The sequence below is a fragment of the Chiroxiphia lanceolata genome, chromosome 12 (assembly GCF_009829145.1).
Source record: "Chiroxiphia lanceolata isolate bChiLan1 chromosome 12, bChiLan1.pri, whole genome shotgun sequence".
Taxonomy (NCBI): domain Eukaryota; kingdom Metazoa; phylum Chordata; class Aves; order Passeriformes; family Pipridae; genus Chiroxiphia; species Chiroxiphia lanceolata.
This window is the reverse complement of record NC_045648.1, coordinates 14,006,604-14,022,996: the sequence shown is the minus strand read 5'-3', so window position 1 is coordinate 14,022,996 and position 16,393 is coordinate 14,006,604. Positions and strand designations below refer to the sequence as shown.

At 37.5% G+C, this 16,393-nt stretch overlaps 1 protein-coding gene across 12 annotated transcripts in view; it reads right to left on the bottom strand.

The window, feature by feature from the left end:
- The window catches only part of TCF12 (transcription factor 12), a 163,432-nt gene that overhangs the window by 61,260 nt on the left and 85,779 nt on the right, over nucleotides 1-16,393 (bottom strand). For all 12 annotated transcript variants that reach the window (XM_032700728.1, XM_032700731.1, XM_032700721.1 and 9 more), the window contains one exon: nucleotides 9,870-9,934. In XM_032700728.1, coding sequence (XP_032556619.1) covers nucleotides 9,870-9,934 — 65 coding nt within the window. The remainder of the gene's footprint in view (nucleotides 1-9,869; nucleotides 9,935-16,393) is intronic.

Here is a 16,393-nt window from a genome sequence, read left to right as displayed (position 1 = left end):
GTTACCATTTTGAGAACAAAGGGACTCTGAATGAGTAATCAATAGCAACTGGCAGAAAATGAGGCATTAATTATGATCCTCTCTAGTGTTTTGTCTCAAAAAAGGTTTCATTAAATATATTGTGCTAACCTGTACATCTTCAAGCCATTACCAATAGATTTGATCAAATACATTTTTGGACTGTTTCTGGAGGAGGAAAATATCAGAATCAGAAAAACCAAAACAACATCTAAAGTATTATATGATAACTTGAGCTTTTTTTCTTGATCAATTTAAAGGAAATGAGGGGCTGCTAATAAAACATCTCAGGAGAGGATCATCTAACAACATGTTGATAATTGCAAACATATTCCTCATTTAAAAAAAAATACTTAGATCTTATAATCTCAATGTAGTCTCTCGAAAATTTAATTATCATCTCCTATACCTAAAGTATCATGCAGGTTTGAGAAGATAATGACAGTCATCCATCAACTGCATCCTGCCAGTGTAATCAGGCTAATCTAGCTCACTGGATTAAAAACCAGCTACCTAGGGTACTAAATACTGAAGTGATGCAACATCACAAACAAAATAACATTTAGTTTTACCGTCTTTCCGATTATTGTTAACGCTGATGAATATCAAGTTATCAATATATTCTCTTCTTACACCAAAGCTTTTCCAGATCACCATGAGCTGCTTATTCATGTGTATACTAAGCAGAATCTGCTACTATGGCAAATTCTGTTTATATGTAAATATACTGGGACTGAGCACAGGGGCAGAGGAGAGAGAAGAAAGAAGTTTATTCAGAATTACATATACAGGGTTTTTTAAGCAGTCAGAAGAGTAAAGATTCAATGCGAAGGGAAGGAAACATCTTCTATTCTTTCTACATCTAAAGGGCTTTAAAGCACCTGATTAACACACATATTTTGAAGAGTCCCTTCCTTCTCTTCTGCAATACTGGCTTCCCTGCACTGACAGTGCCTATTGGCAGGACTACAAATTCTGTTTTACGCTTCTAAAGCAGCCCCCTGCTGCTGTTGGTGTCCAATCCCGGAGGTTATGCTGGCTCAGCTTGTCTCTGTTCATCCCCCCGGGCAAGGTATTTTCGCCTTGCTGCCTGAATTGGAGGAAGGCATTACTAAGCATTGTGATTACAGGTCAGCCACCCCTCCCTTTGCCTTTGAATCTTCTCGCTACATTATGAAAACAGTAATTTGAACAGCTTCCTTACTGTGATGATACAAAAGCAGGTTTCCAGAGAACTCCAAAATGTAGAAGAGAAGCTGCTGAGGGCTTATTCATCTACTTTTTAATTTTTTTGGTACCAGCCTCGCAGCTTTTCTCTATGATTTCAAGATATAAGCGTGAGGAGTCAACATTATAATAAAGGACTTCACACTAAATCTTATTTACAGAAGTCAGACTACAAAGGATACCATAAAACTCAAACTATCCTTGCATCTGTTTCTCCCTCTGCATCTTCAGCAAAATGATTCAAAAATATTTCAGACCATTGGTAGAATGTTTCATGTATCCAGTACTGGGAGCTGTACATCTCTCCCACACAACCAAGAGAAAAATCTCTCTTGCTCTTAAGCAGCAAGTCAGAAAATCTGTAACATGATGAGGGTTCATTAATATAGCAACCAGATAATTGTTAGGACTTAACATGGAGGGCCCATATGTTTTCACATATGATCAAGTGAGAGCTCAGTTCAATACCAGGGGGCTAAGAAATGGATAGACACACCCAGGAAGTATCTTAGGCTACAATCGAATTCCTCTAATAAATGTTGTCCTTCTCTCCCTGCTCTTCAGAAACCTGTGCCACCAGGAGCACTAGCATCTTGAAAAACACTCCACAACACAACTGAAATTAAAGCAAGTTGGATGGTTTAGCTCCACAAAAGAGGAATCAAAATTGTGGTTCTTTCCATCCCTGACTGTCTGCCTGGAGTCTCTCCCAGCCCATCCCAGGAAGCAAAGTAGCAGGTTGCCTACACCACTCATCTCCTCCTTCCCAATTCTACTCTTGGCCTGTATCCTTTTTGAGAGCAGTTATCTGTGCAGATGTGAAGTTTAGGAAGGGACTTCATCTCCTATGAAGTAAGAGAGGAAGGTAAATGGGGCTTAGCATACTAGAGTAGTTACAGACAAAAGGAATAAACACTTAAAGAAAATCCAAAGGGCAATCCAGCTCATTCAGACAGACAGGCATGGCTGGGGGGACAGAACTGAGCTAATATTTTCCCCATCCTCCACTAATATCATAAATTTGTAACTGAGAAGCACCCAGCTCTGAGGCAGCCAGATTAGCTGGACACAAACAGTAATTCACCACAGAAATTATATCTGCACTCCATGGTGTAACATGCTTTTTACTTCCTCAGGCAGCAGTGTGCAAGATACCGTATTCTGATTTACAGGATATTCATAACCTTAAACACAACTAAACACAATCAAAAAATAAAGGTGGCGAGAAAATTTGCCAAACCTAAACAGCGTGAGAAAGAAGGGCAAAGACAAGAAACAGTTTGTCTGGTAAGACATTCAAAATGATTCCTTGCAGAACTGTTCCCCCTTTATAAATAGCATCCCTCCTCCAACTAGAACGAATTCCTAACACCTGCTACCCGCTGCAGTCCGGGGGGAATGTCTTCCCTGATTAACTTCAGGTGGTCACCTCCAGCTTGATACCGAAAAAAAAGAAACCTAGCCTGTGCCCAGCACATTTTTACTTTCTAAAAAGGTTCTGCAGGCTCCTTATCTGCTGAGAGACAGGAGATATTTTCCCAATAGCACAATAAGTAATTCATTTCTAATAAATCATGATCAAGAGGAAGTTAATATTGCTTGATTCCACTCGAGAAGTAAAATGAAGCAAAATGAACTGAAGTTCTGGCGTTCCATCTGCCCTTAAACTATATATCCCTCTCCCCATCCCAATCTTTTAAGATGGTATCAGCTGGCAGAATCCAGAGTCACTGCTTCAGTTAACATTCTGTCAGCCTTTCCTTCGGCAGCTGCATTTCTTAGAGATTGAGAGCTCAGCTGTAAAAATCTGCTTTGGGGAGACACCTGATATCAAAAGTGTCAGAGAAGAAAAGATTAAAAAGAGAAAATTTACCAAATAAAGTCAGTTTGTCAGTTTTAAAGTTATATTGGTATTAAAAACCCCACACATGTAAAATCCTCAAAATTTTTTATACTTCCGTAACTCAGTGTTACTCAGATTTCAATAGACATTCTGTTCTCTAAACTGTTGCTAAAACTATGTGAGGAAGAAAAGTAACTGGTGCCACTGCTTGTCATCTTTCTGAGGCCCCACAGAGAGGAAAGGTCCAGAATCTCATACAATTTTCTGCCTCATTGGAAAGATCCATCTAAAGCATCTTCAAACACACACCTGCAGTGAGGAGGAAGAGCTTTCTTGTTGCTGTTTAATAGACTCTGTTAAATAGAAACTTTAGCAAACATCCTTGGAGCAACTGCAGAGAATGCAGCTACTGGGGGCTGCACCTGCAGAAAGACTTATTTGGATGCTTTCAAACCCATTTAAAGAACAGCCACATTTTAAAATACAATGTGCTACAAATACCTTTTTCTGCTCTGACTCTTACATTTTAAGTAACATCTCGGCTGTCAGATACCACTAAAACACTACTGTGCCCCACTAGTCACAATCATTCATTTCTTCCACTCTTGTCACTTCCAAGTTTTTCGTTCTTACAAAACTTGTATTTCCAATTACATTTTTCATACTGTTCTTGACTTGGTCATTTTTGTCAGCAAATCTCATTTCTGCTTCCCACATACATTTTTATACACTCTCACCTCCTAACACTCACATTTTTGTCTCTATGCTTACTCTTCCAGCTGTTACCTGATGCTTTACTAAAAAATTAAAATCAGGTAATCTTCTCCATTACACTCTATAAGTGTCTTCCAATTATATAGTTTAGGAACATATTAAAAACACTTTTAGGTTGGTGCTGTTCAGTTCTACTAATTCTTCTCTATGTATTAAGCTGGTATCTAGATCCTACTATAGATACTTATTTTCACTTTTGTTTGACTAATCCTCAGCACCCTACCAGTAACACAAAAAAAAGCTGCCATTTTTGCCCAAGTACAATACCAGCAAGGTTTTCTGTTCTCCCTAGACAGCTCAAACTTCTGGAATTGTACTCTTATTACACTTCCTTAGCCTGTGAGATGGCTGTTAGAGAGTGTACTCTGAGATAACACTTGCCCCACCATTGCAGATTTGAATTCTGCTCAAACTGCTCTAAAGTCTCTTTAAATTTTAAAGAGGCAAATTACTGACTATGCAAAGGCAAAGTAACATACACTTGCAAACATTTCTTTTGCTAAAGTGATCATTTGTTAAATTGCCCAAGAAATTGGTGCTAAAGGCATTTTTTGGGTTTATTTCAAAAGTTTTTAAAGTGTTGGTTAAGAAACATTTTTTTTTCCACAAAAACATCCCCAAACTTTTTAGTCTGTGAAGGATGTAACAACCAATAAATACAGTTGTTCATGCTATAATTTTATTCTTTAATACCAAATTTGCAGACAAGATACAAACTTTTAAAATTCCACATTAAATTGTGAAGAAAGGAGAAATTGGTAAAGTCTGAAAAGTCTGAAAAGCTGTCTGAAATCATGTCTTAGCATGTTTACTTGAAGTATATTCCCATAAGGAGCACTAAGTGTGGTGCTAATGTGCATAAAATCTTACTGTCATACTGCAAAATTCAGGCTAATTTAATAATGCCTGATGTGCATTACATCATATTGCAGTGATGTAATAATATGTTGCTAAATGAGTCACCTCCCATTAACTTCAGAGCAACAGCAGAGTTGATGGCTAGTGAAGGAAAAATGGTGCAGCAATATTACTGGAAATATGGATGGGCCATCTTTCTACTGGATTTCTTTTTCATCTTAAAAAAAATCAAGATTCTGAAGGAGCCTTAGTTATTACCAATATACACAAAACTTACATAACAATAGCAGCATAAATGAGTTAAAAATCATTATTATCATATAGATTCTTCATATGCTCTCTGTGTAGTACTATACATTCCATGGAATATGTCTATATATCATGTACTATAGAGCAGTAAATATTTTATACAGTATTGTATATATATAATTGTGCATAGTCTAAGTGAAATGTATTTAATATAATCAATCCATAGCTCCCTACAGCATTCAAGTGTACTACAGATTTACCATCAAAGTTTTTTCTACGTGGATTTTGTAACTTTTCCATTGCCCCATCATCATACAGAACATAGAGATAGTGAGTTAGAAAAATAAATAAAGATATGTCTCTGTAGAAAGACTACACTTTAAATCAAAAGTTCTGAATGCCTCTGAAGTTCTTGCCCAGCATCCTTTACATTTAGTAGTTGATTCTATCTCCTTTCCCACACATGGGATAGTGTGCAGACTTGAAATTATTATGAAGGAAGGGTAAATGTGTTATCTCCACATGGCAGAAAATCCATAATGTCTATTTTTCATGCATGATTGTTTAGAATGAAAATAGAATGTTAAGGGGATAGTCACCAACAATTTAATGTCTCGAGCCCAGAGATGCCAGTGGGGAGAGACTGTGCCAGGCACACAAGAACAGGCACTGGGAGGCTGAAGGAGCAGCCCCCCCTCTCTCCACCAATTATCCAGGGCCCTCACGGGCTCCTGGGGATAAAGTTCGCCTCTGTGAAGACCCACAGAAACAATTAGAAGAATTAGTGTAACAGCTACACATGGACTGCACATTTATCTCCATTTCACTTTGGAAATAGTGCAGATTCCTGGCTTTCTTCGAGCTCAGACCTGTCAGAGCCACGAGCAGGGACAGCTGGGTACCTTTTGATGACACTGGAAATGGGAGTCGTGCATTCAATATCTGAAGTCTAATCTTGTTTCCTTTACATAAGCAACAGCTTTCAGTACTAGATGGCACAAATGTGAAGAAAATCTCTTATTACAAGAAGCTTTCTGAAAGTTTAATCTTTACCTGATTTAAGATCTGTGGAAAGATGCCCTTCCCAAATCTGCAATTACAAGGCCAACGGCAATTGTGGAATCCCCCACAAAAAATCACAAACCACCAGGCTCCCTCCAACTCAAAGACACAAATAGAGACTTTGTGTCAAGCCATGTAGCATTGCATTTCACTCTGACAGCAAAACAGAGTTTTTATATTTCATCTAAGAGCTGTCATTTCACTATCCAGGCAAAAGTTTTTGACAGTCATCTCAATAAGCCTCGATTTGTCATCTTATCCATCCACTTAGTCTATATAATCTTAGATGCTCCTTTTTGGCTTGCTTTAAACACCTGACGGGAAGAAAACCTGAAAATCTGCACTTCTGTTAGACAAATATTCATAAATTAGCCACATTTACATTCTTGTGACTAAATGTTATATCTGAATCACAGTTCATTACCTAAGTTGCTCAGATTCTTAAGTTACACTGAAAATCAATCACACTTCAACTCCTACAGCCTAAATATAAAGCCTGTAGGTAGCCAACAGTCCCTACCAATCACTGCTTAGATTATTTTCAGTAAAAGGTGAGAAGTGATACTAAGACTCTTAAACATTGCAGTTTACAGTGGTCTTGAAAATTTTCATTCCAGCCCTCTGTAAACTTAACAAGAAGTAAAAATTAAGACTCATCACACACCCGCACCAGGTCATTAAAACCATTTACACCAGTGACATATATAAGAACTATGGTAGGAGAAGGACAAGTTAAAGAGTATTTGGAGAAGGCAGGTATTTTCAATTAATCTGTACCCAATAACATACTCAGAAGACCAACTGGCTCTTGCCATTCTTGCCATTTCAGAAACCTTAGTCACTGTCAGTGAAAAACCCATGGTTTGGAGAGAGTGCAGAGGCTAAAAAAGAATGGGATTGGCTGGTTTGAGAGAGGAGGAACAGCAGTGGCTTGTAATTCCTCAACAATTTAAATTTCCTTTTTTGAAGAATACTGGAAAAAATAGACTGCAAATGTCAGAAGATAATGAAGTGATTCAGATTCAGCTGGAATAAACTATGTAAAACCAATCTCATTTCCTTCTCAGATTGCATAAGAGATGTTTTAATATGGCTTTTACAACTTCTGCATTTCACAGGTGAACTAAGGAATCAAGGACAACTAAAACTAGTGCTGAATACAGAGCATAGCTGATTAAAAAACAGCTAAGAGTTCATGATCAGCAGTGGGTGAATGTATTAACTGAGACTTTGCAGGCGTCTGTTTTGGGCATCATTCCACCTCTTAATTAGTGAGTTGGATGAAAAATGAAGACTACATTTACTAAATTCACAAAACAAATAACCCATAAGGATCTCCAAATGCAGTGCAAGCCTGGAATTCAGAATTGCACTCACAAATTTCGAGATGGTAGAAGCAATGTGTTAAAAAAGTGAATACATTTTTGTACGTGGAACCTGCAAACTGAAAAACACAGGGTGAGGAATGACAAGCCAGCCAGCATTACCATAAAAAGGTATTGGGAAATTTTAGATCACCATGATTCAAACAGGTATCAGAGACTGGGTATTTGCTAGGGGAAAAAAGTAAATACCATACAGCAAAAACATCACAGTATTGTCAGAAAGATCCGGGAAATTTCTTTTTGCCATAGTGGTCAGGCCTTAGATGAGGCACCTGACCTAGTTAAAACACTGGAATTTCCTGGGGTTCTGAATGTACATTCAGAGTACTGCATAAGCTTTTCTACTAATATTTCAATCTGAGATAGACCCTGTTATATATCCACTACTAAAATATATCTATACAAGGGCACTATACACACCCATGTGAAAATTAACTCCAGTTATGTCTTATCTTTTCTAGGGACTCCTTATCATCTTAATCATGTAGTGGATTTTCAGCCTCTACAGACTTAAAAGAGAACAGATTCTTCTCTGTGTGCACTGTCTGCAAGACAGGAGTTAGCTACTTTAATTACAATGATATTTAGATAAAGCATCAGGGAAACTTCTTAAGAGTAAGTATGTTTAAGTAATGGAAACCAAAACCCAGTGTGGTCACACAGTCTCCTCCACCTCCAGACATCTTGAGGAACTATATCAGCAGGTCAGGGACAATGCAGCTGATTCTACATTTGGATTGTAATGATCTCTCATGACCACTTTTGACCTTCTCTATGACAGCTTTCAAATATTGTAGCTACAATGAGAACTGTATGTCAAGCACTACCATGCATTTATGGAAAACATAAAAAAAAAACCACCAAAAAGGTTGAGAAATCCCATCACATTTCAAGTTAACAAATTATTTCAAACACTGGAAGATTTACCTGAAAAGACCAAAATAAAGTACAAACTGTAACTCATCACATTAATTTAAATTGAATTCAAATTGAATTGAAAGTTAACTCTACCATAGTTTTTTATTATTCTGAATATAAAAGCACAACAGATTTACCTATAAAAACATTTCCCTTATATACTAAAAATGTATACTAAAAAACTTCAAGGAAAAAAAATTGTGACAGAGGAAATAGTAGGAAGCTTATCAAAGGGATAAACAGAACTAAAAGTGCAAAGGTATAAAGAGAACTAAAAGTCATGTTAATAGAAAAAATATGTATAAGTTTCTGGTTTTAAAACACCTATATGTAAAAAATTTATATTAATGGTATTACATAGAAACAATTATAAATACACAGATATAAAAGGATTTTCCTCAATGAGAAATCAAACAATAGAAATTACACTCATTATCACAAAGCAAAACAGAATTTTATACAAAATTAACCCATTTTCCAATACAAAACATTAACTTAATGAAAGAGTAATGTGGAAATTAATTTGCTTCAAAACTAATGTCAAGTTTAAGTTATTATACTCAGGTACAGCACATCCAGAGTTATTTGAACAATTGTAATAACACTAATACAATGTTCTACTGTCTAGACTGGCACTAATGTGAAGCCCATGATTAAGGTAAAGAGGTATTACAGCATTTTGGGAGAACATTCCTGAAAGCTCACCCATGAGGTACAAACAGGTCTTTGTTTGCCACATCTGTGTTGCAGAGAACTGGTAAAGGCTGTGGGAACAATCCTTCCTCAATAGAGGAAGCACTGCCACATGGTGCTGCCCACTCCCACTTCCTAAACTACGAGTTAAAAGACTAAAAACCAAGATGTCTAACTCCTATGCTAAGTTTTATCCTCTAGAAGAGAGATCTTCCAGAAAATATCAGTTCAAAGCCAATAGTCTGCTTAGTAAAATTAAAAGAGGATTTCTCTTTGAAAAAATAAGCACAAATTAATTTCTTAGAACTATAAACATAATATATTAGTTATTTAAATCTTTATCAACAGACACAATGTAATCAAATGTTAATTATACCTTTAAACAGTCAAACTTCCTGTACATTCAAAACAGACTTTTAAACAATGATCAGAATATTCTTAGTGTGGCTCATTAGAAATAACATGGAAGAAATTGTCACTCTAAAATGAAGATTTAGAGACACAAAAAGAAAGGTTTTGTAATTAAAAAATCACATCATCAAAATGACAAAACGATACAATGTTGCACACTAATTGTTACACCCAATTGTTAAATCAAACTCAGTATGTTCAGACCTGTAACAACTTCCCTTTTACTCCAAACCTGAGCTACTTGCACACAGCAGAAGTATCTCCTCTAAGTAGGTGTATGTAAGTACAAGGCAATCTGCAATCTGACCACATGGAACACAGAAAATTTATTCTGCAAACTGTGGAATACATTCCTCTTTATTACGTTTGGTAGCTTAAACTAAATTTTAGTTCAGCTTATTGCATTTGCTTTCAATCATCCCTGTACTTACCTGACAGCCTGGTAAGCCTGTATCTCTCCCATACAAGGGAAATGGACCTCTGTCTGAGGTTTTTCCTATAAAAGAAAGACATTTGAAATTAAGTTATTTTTACAATCTGCTAGATATCTGCATCAGTTGTCCTTGTATATGCAATTGAGAAAATCCATTAGCATGACAGTAAATTTACAAACATTAAGTCTCATGAATAAAAGCAGGTTTTTATACATCTGTGTTTAACACACTCCAAGAGCACTACAGGAAGAGATGACATACTTACCTAATTAAATTCCTTAAATAACCAGTCAGATACTATAAAATATGCCTATTCAGTATGTTTAAATAAAAAGGGCAAAGGTCCATTTTCATTTCCATGATCAATGAGCAACAGCACAGGCACTTTTAGACATCTCTCCTTTCTACATGAAACCAACACTTAGCTGGTACCCACCTTAGGCCACGAATATACTGAGCAGTAAAATAAAACCACATGAAAAGTAAACAAAACCAATTCAGAACAAGGAAACTCACACCAAGAGCTGAATCATTCAGCTCTTGACACTCACCCCTAAATGCTCAGAAATCTTTTTGTCTCGTGTACAGATCAGTACAAAAATCAAGCAGCACAAGCGGTCAGGACAGTAAAACAGACCTTTCTCTTCTGCCATATAAGCAATCTTTGCCTGTAGGTAGCACATATAGAACACTCCTGCAGAGTGGCCGACTTCTGATATTGCTGTCTGAGGTCAAAAGACATGAGCAATGGATTTGTCAATCCCAAGAAAACTACTTAGTGCTTATTTGTTAGATATGCCACCAAAGTGGCATGTTTGGATATTAAAACTCACTGTGAAAGTTCTCCAGTAGAGCTTGGAAGTTTATCAACTTTTTATTTTAAAAAATCTTGAATACAAGCTTGCTGAACAATGCCAAGCATCAGAGAGTGATCAAGTTTGTGCATAATAGAAAACACCAAATGCATGTGCCTGCCCTAATTATGACACAAGTAGAACTCAGAAACACCCTGTAACACCACTGAGAGCCTTATCGAAAGGTAAGCATTAATAAATCATATCTACCTATTTGTAAATGAATGCTATCTTACCCAACTAGGCATTCCCTTTTCTAAACAATGTGTGTGTTATCCAGTCCTCCTAAGAAGAAAAAGTAGCCCTTCTCACACATTCCCATTTCAGTGATAAATAGCTCCATGCCATTGCAATTGCACTTCCAGAACAGGACTTCCTTTGCTTTTTCCAATTTTCTCTCTTACTACCAAAAACCCCTAAATGCCATTTTGTAAGAGGAAAAACTAAAGTATGTTCACTGTTCATTTAAAAAGTGCATCTTATGTAAGCAGGGAGGAACAGGAAGTCTGAAACTCTTGGAACGACATCTCTGCAAGATTATCATCTTGATAACTACAGGTATTCTGGTCAAGAATAGTTTGCTTGAAAAATGGCAGCTCTGCTGTAACAAAGGGAGGAAAAAAGTTGACATTTTTCTGCTGAAGCAATTTGCCTCTCACAACTATCGAGCACCAAGCAAATAAAATACCTAGTGTGCAAAATTATAAGTAGTAGGATGAATCATGCTGTTCATATTAAACCAGACTCAGCATTTTCTTTCCAGAAAATGAGAATCTCATACCATATGATAAACAACTTTGACTGAACTGTGCAGTATTCCAGGCAGGCTTTAAAACAAATATTTGTACAAGAGTCAATTAGAGAGGCTAGAAAAATTATGATTTAAATTATGGTTTGTGCAGCTAGCAAGAAATTGTTAGATATGAATGCATAAAATCATGTTATTTAAATGTTATCATTTTTAAGTTTGGCAGGTTCATACCAAAGGAACAAAGCTTACCAGAATGTCTAATCTACAGTAAATTTGGTTCTAAGAAATGATCGAGAAAAGTCAAGGCTTCCTGATGCTGCACTGCCCAAGTATTTATCAAAAATTAGAGCTGGAGCAAATTAACATTTAGCCTGTGTTCAAATGGCTCAGCTTTTCAATGAAGGGATTGGAAAGCAGCCTAGGATTAAGTACAAGAGGGTACCTTTCATGGAGTCTCCCAAACACACCCCCAGTGCAAGCACTTAGATAGAACTCTCAAACCTGCAACAGTGTCACAATGTTAAAGGCACCTGTTTTAAACCACAAGAATCCACAGGCACACACTACAGCAACACACACGGAGACTCAACTCCTGCCCCTGGTTCTCTCTGTGCTGTGGTCCCTGGTGCACTGGAGCAGGGAGGGGACAGGGAGGTGAGTGATCCCAGGCACCATTACAGCACATCTGCTGGACACCACCAAAGCCCCTGTGGCTTCCCTGACAACCCATCCAAAGGATTTCCCAGCATTGTGCTGTCTGGCCACATCCCAGTACAATGGAAAAGTGAAAGAGGACAGACTTCAAGCTGCCTGTTGTCACTTCAACACACTTCAGGGCTCCAGTCCATGCACAATGCTATTCTCATTCTTTAAAGCCTTGTAAGCAAATGTCACAGGTAATATTTACTTATCAACAGAAAGAGAAAATACTCAGCAATACTTCATACAGTGAGTGAGTCAAGTACTTGGAAGGTGGGTAATGCCAAGTTGGAGAAGATGACACTCAGTGGTTTAACAAACAGGTAGGTCCCACACATAGACTCTGATCAGTGTATGGACAGTCTCTGGTATCCAAAAAAGTTCAAACACGTGGCCAAATATACCAAAGCAGAATCCCTTTGGTGTTTTTCAGCTTATGAAATATCTTTCGTAATTATTCAGACTCTATAGATTGACAGAAGAGCATAAAAACTTAGAGGTTACTGTAAAAACTGGAATCCCAGTGCTTATGAGCACATAAACTTTAAAAATACATGAGACTGAGAGTCAAAACAGACCTTGAGAGTCAAAACAGACCTGAAATGTCTTGCAGGTTTACCCCACAAGGTTTGCTGTTGTATATTTTATATCCTCTCTCAATTCTTGTCTCAGTGCTTACTACACAGATGGCAAGCCTCTTTTTCATTAAAGCTGAAAATTCAGAAACATTAATGGGGATGTAAGGAAACTCATTATGGCACCTGACATTAATTGGAAGAAGGAAGAGGAGTTTGCAAAAGCACTGTTAAATGACAAAATCCTCACTGAATGCTTCCATTTGTGCAGGTTTGTGTAGATGTGGCTATAAGGTAGTGTGTAGATATACCAGCTGGGAAGGTAGATGCCCAGGTGAAATTTATCTCCTCATCAGATCTAATTTCATTTTCACACAATATTCATGAGAAGTAAAGGAACTTTGGCCAGTTTTCCCAGCCTGAACACTTGCCATCAGACCTGTGCAGGAAGGCTTCCTACGCAAGGCTGGTGGGAATCATCAGCTCCCTGCTCACCTTTATCACCTACCTCCTAACTCACACTTTAAAAGTTACATGCTGTCATTTTAGGAGCAAAATCTACGCCTTGCTTACAAAGTAGCACCATGGTAAACTTTTCTTCAGGTTACATACTAGTGGCTTTATATACTAGACCTTTGTATTCAAACCAGATCTGGAATAAAGGAATGGGCATTTAAAAATAATTGAGTGGGGTATACAGAAAAATCTTATATCTGCCACAGGTCAAGTCACAAGGCATTTGAATCTTTTAATAACTTGGAATTAGTGTGTTTTGTTGGTTTGGGGTGGTTTTTTTTGAAGTTTCATGAGTTTTCATCAAAAAAATCTTCACCAACCTAATTGCTATCTAACAGGCCTAAAGTCCAAGGACTACGGAGTTAAAAGCAACCTAACCAAGAAAATCCCACCAAGCATTCTGAACCACAGATATTTCCCAACTGTATAAATTTAAAACCTTGACACATTCTTTACCAATTCAAACATTAATAGGCATTTAGTAAATCGTTATTTATCTCTTGCAATCACTTGTCTAAATGTGATACGCTCACAACTTCATATAGATTTTGAATATCACACAAGGAATTGTCTTCCACAACATCTCTGTGTATAACAGCTGTGTAGCCTAAATACTCCTAACACAGAACAAACTGAAACAGCGAGATGCAAAGTGAGAGTGAGCTGAAAACAGCCCTACATTAGCTCAGCTGAGGACTACTTCAGTGAATGTGCTATAAATGCCTGCCAGTAGTAAAACAGCCCTTTCCCACTGCTCCTAGATAGTGCTTGGCTTCGGAGAAGATGACAGAACTCTCCAAAAAATTACTTCAATTCCCACAGAGTTAACCCTTTGCAGACTGAAGATCTTTCTGTGCACTGCCAAGACTTTGTTTGGGTGGCAATATGGAAAGCGAGATCGTTTCTGACCGAGGCCACGTCTGTCCCCCATATGAACGCCCAGTGACCACAGCTGGCAGCTGCTCTGTTTGTCACACATGAAGTGTGGCTGCCCTACTTGCACAGAGAATCTGCTTTCAGTGAATCCTGAAGCATGTTTTTACAGTTCCTAATCATCATTTCATCGCTGACAACACTGTTAACCATACAGACAACCTACCCAAAAGTCAGTTTATAACAAAAACATCTTTGAGACATCTTTGAGATTTTTTTTCTTTTAAAGTTATTAAATTGGCATTGGTAATTTGACTAGAAATCAATTTTTATACTGCTTTCTCCTCCTCCACATCCAGCAAAGTGTGTGTCTTTGTTACTCACAGAATTAATACATCCAAATAATTTTTCATGTGCAGATCCAATATAACAAGGAACAAGCTGCACAAGCTACACTGACAGGCACATACAAATGATGCAAGAAAAACATGCAAAGTAAACATTTTTCTACTAATCAACATCCCTTTCCAACTTATCATGAAGTAGAAAGTATACGAAGTTTATAGAATAAGATCCTTACCGGTCCATTCTTTATTTTTTAAAATTCTGTCCGTGTTAAAAATTCTAATTCAGCAAATATTCAGTACAGTGTAATCAAAGTATGTTTTAATCAAACAGAAAACTAGCCCTGCTCTTAGGATTTTGTGGGTTGCTTTCTTCTTTGAGGCAAGACTGACTGACGCAGCCATAAAAATTTTTACAATATATCCAGATATTCACCACAGCACCAGAGGAATATTTTCTTCCTTTTCTATTGCTATAATAAGCCTACTCATTAATAGAGGTTGTCACAGTTTTAGTTTGTGTCTTATACCTACATCTCCTGTAACATTTTAAAGATGTATAATGCACATATGTATATATTGTGAGTACATATAAAAATACTGCACACATTTTTCGGTACAATACTTGTGACCAAAACTCTTGGAAATGAAGCAGAGATCTGAAGCAACACAATTTGAAGAAATGGCTTAAAATCCATGACCTCCCATTCTCTCCAGGACAAGGTTTAAGTACCCCTGGCTGACGTGTGCCAGGCACGCTGCTGGCTGCACTGGGCATGTTTGACAAGGCAGTGCCAACAAGTGCAGCTGCTGGACTTGCAGCACCCTCCTCCTGTTCATCCCAAGCCAAATTACTCACTCAGCTATGAACAATGAGGCAGCAACACAGGAAAACGCCAAGTGCAAGTGAGATTAGTGATAAACTCCAGGATCCCTACAGAGGTCGGTGATTAGCAGGTCCCCAGTTGTAATCACTTCCCTCACCCAGCCTTTATCTCATCACACGCTCCATCTTAGCTCGGGCTCCTCCTGACTGCAGCAGCTTCCCAATCAATAGCCCTCCCAGCCTTGCAAACTCATCCACACTCTCCCACCGTTTAATAAAGCACTCAAATCTACATAACATGGATTGCAAACTCGTAACACACGTTTTTAACCTGAAGTTTAGTAAGTAATTCAAACATAATAAAATCACGTTACTGGAAAATGTTGTAATAAAGTAACAGAAGAAAAACTACAAAGGCACTTAAGCAGGAATGCCATGCCCAAGTGGTGCTCAGCAGTGCAGCCTATGCAGCTGAGCATAAGAACGTTGATCTACGTGTTCCTGAAGAATGGGTAAGGAAATAGTATACAGACTGTGACTAGTGAAAAAAATATATTATGTTAGATTATTTTTCCCCCCCATACTGTGATATCTTCTAACACCAGTTTTCCCAGACAGCAGAAGTAAGTGTTTTAGCAAAGCATGGTTTTAACAGTACAGATTTGCCCCCTCCTCCTTTTTTTGGCCACAATTTTGAAAGACTGTGATCCTACAGAAATAATAATGGGCAAGAAGTAAGAGTTTGATTTTGAATGAGATTTATGAGATTTAACAGTCCAGTCTCAGGTCTGCCAGAAATCTCCTAGGACTCTCCATACTATAAATTTTCATTTGTAAGACAGCATTATACTTCTGCTATCTAGTCCTATTATTTATTTGGAGCAAGAACTGTTTTTCACATCGAAATGATTCAAAAGGTGAAAATTCTGAAGCTGGAATTACATGGAATCTACCTCCCATTATAAATTTTGCAATTTAGAAACAATATTTCAGACAGCAAATACTGAATTATTGCTTTCGTTAACATTTGGACAAGATCACCTGAAAAAAATTTCTTTATTGTGCTTTCCAAAGATTAGAAAA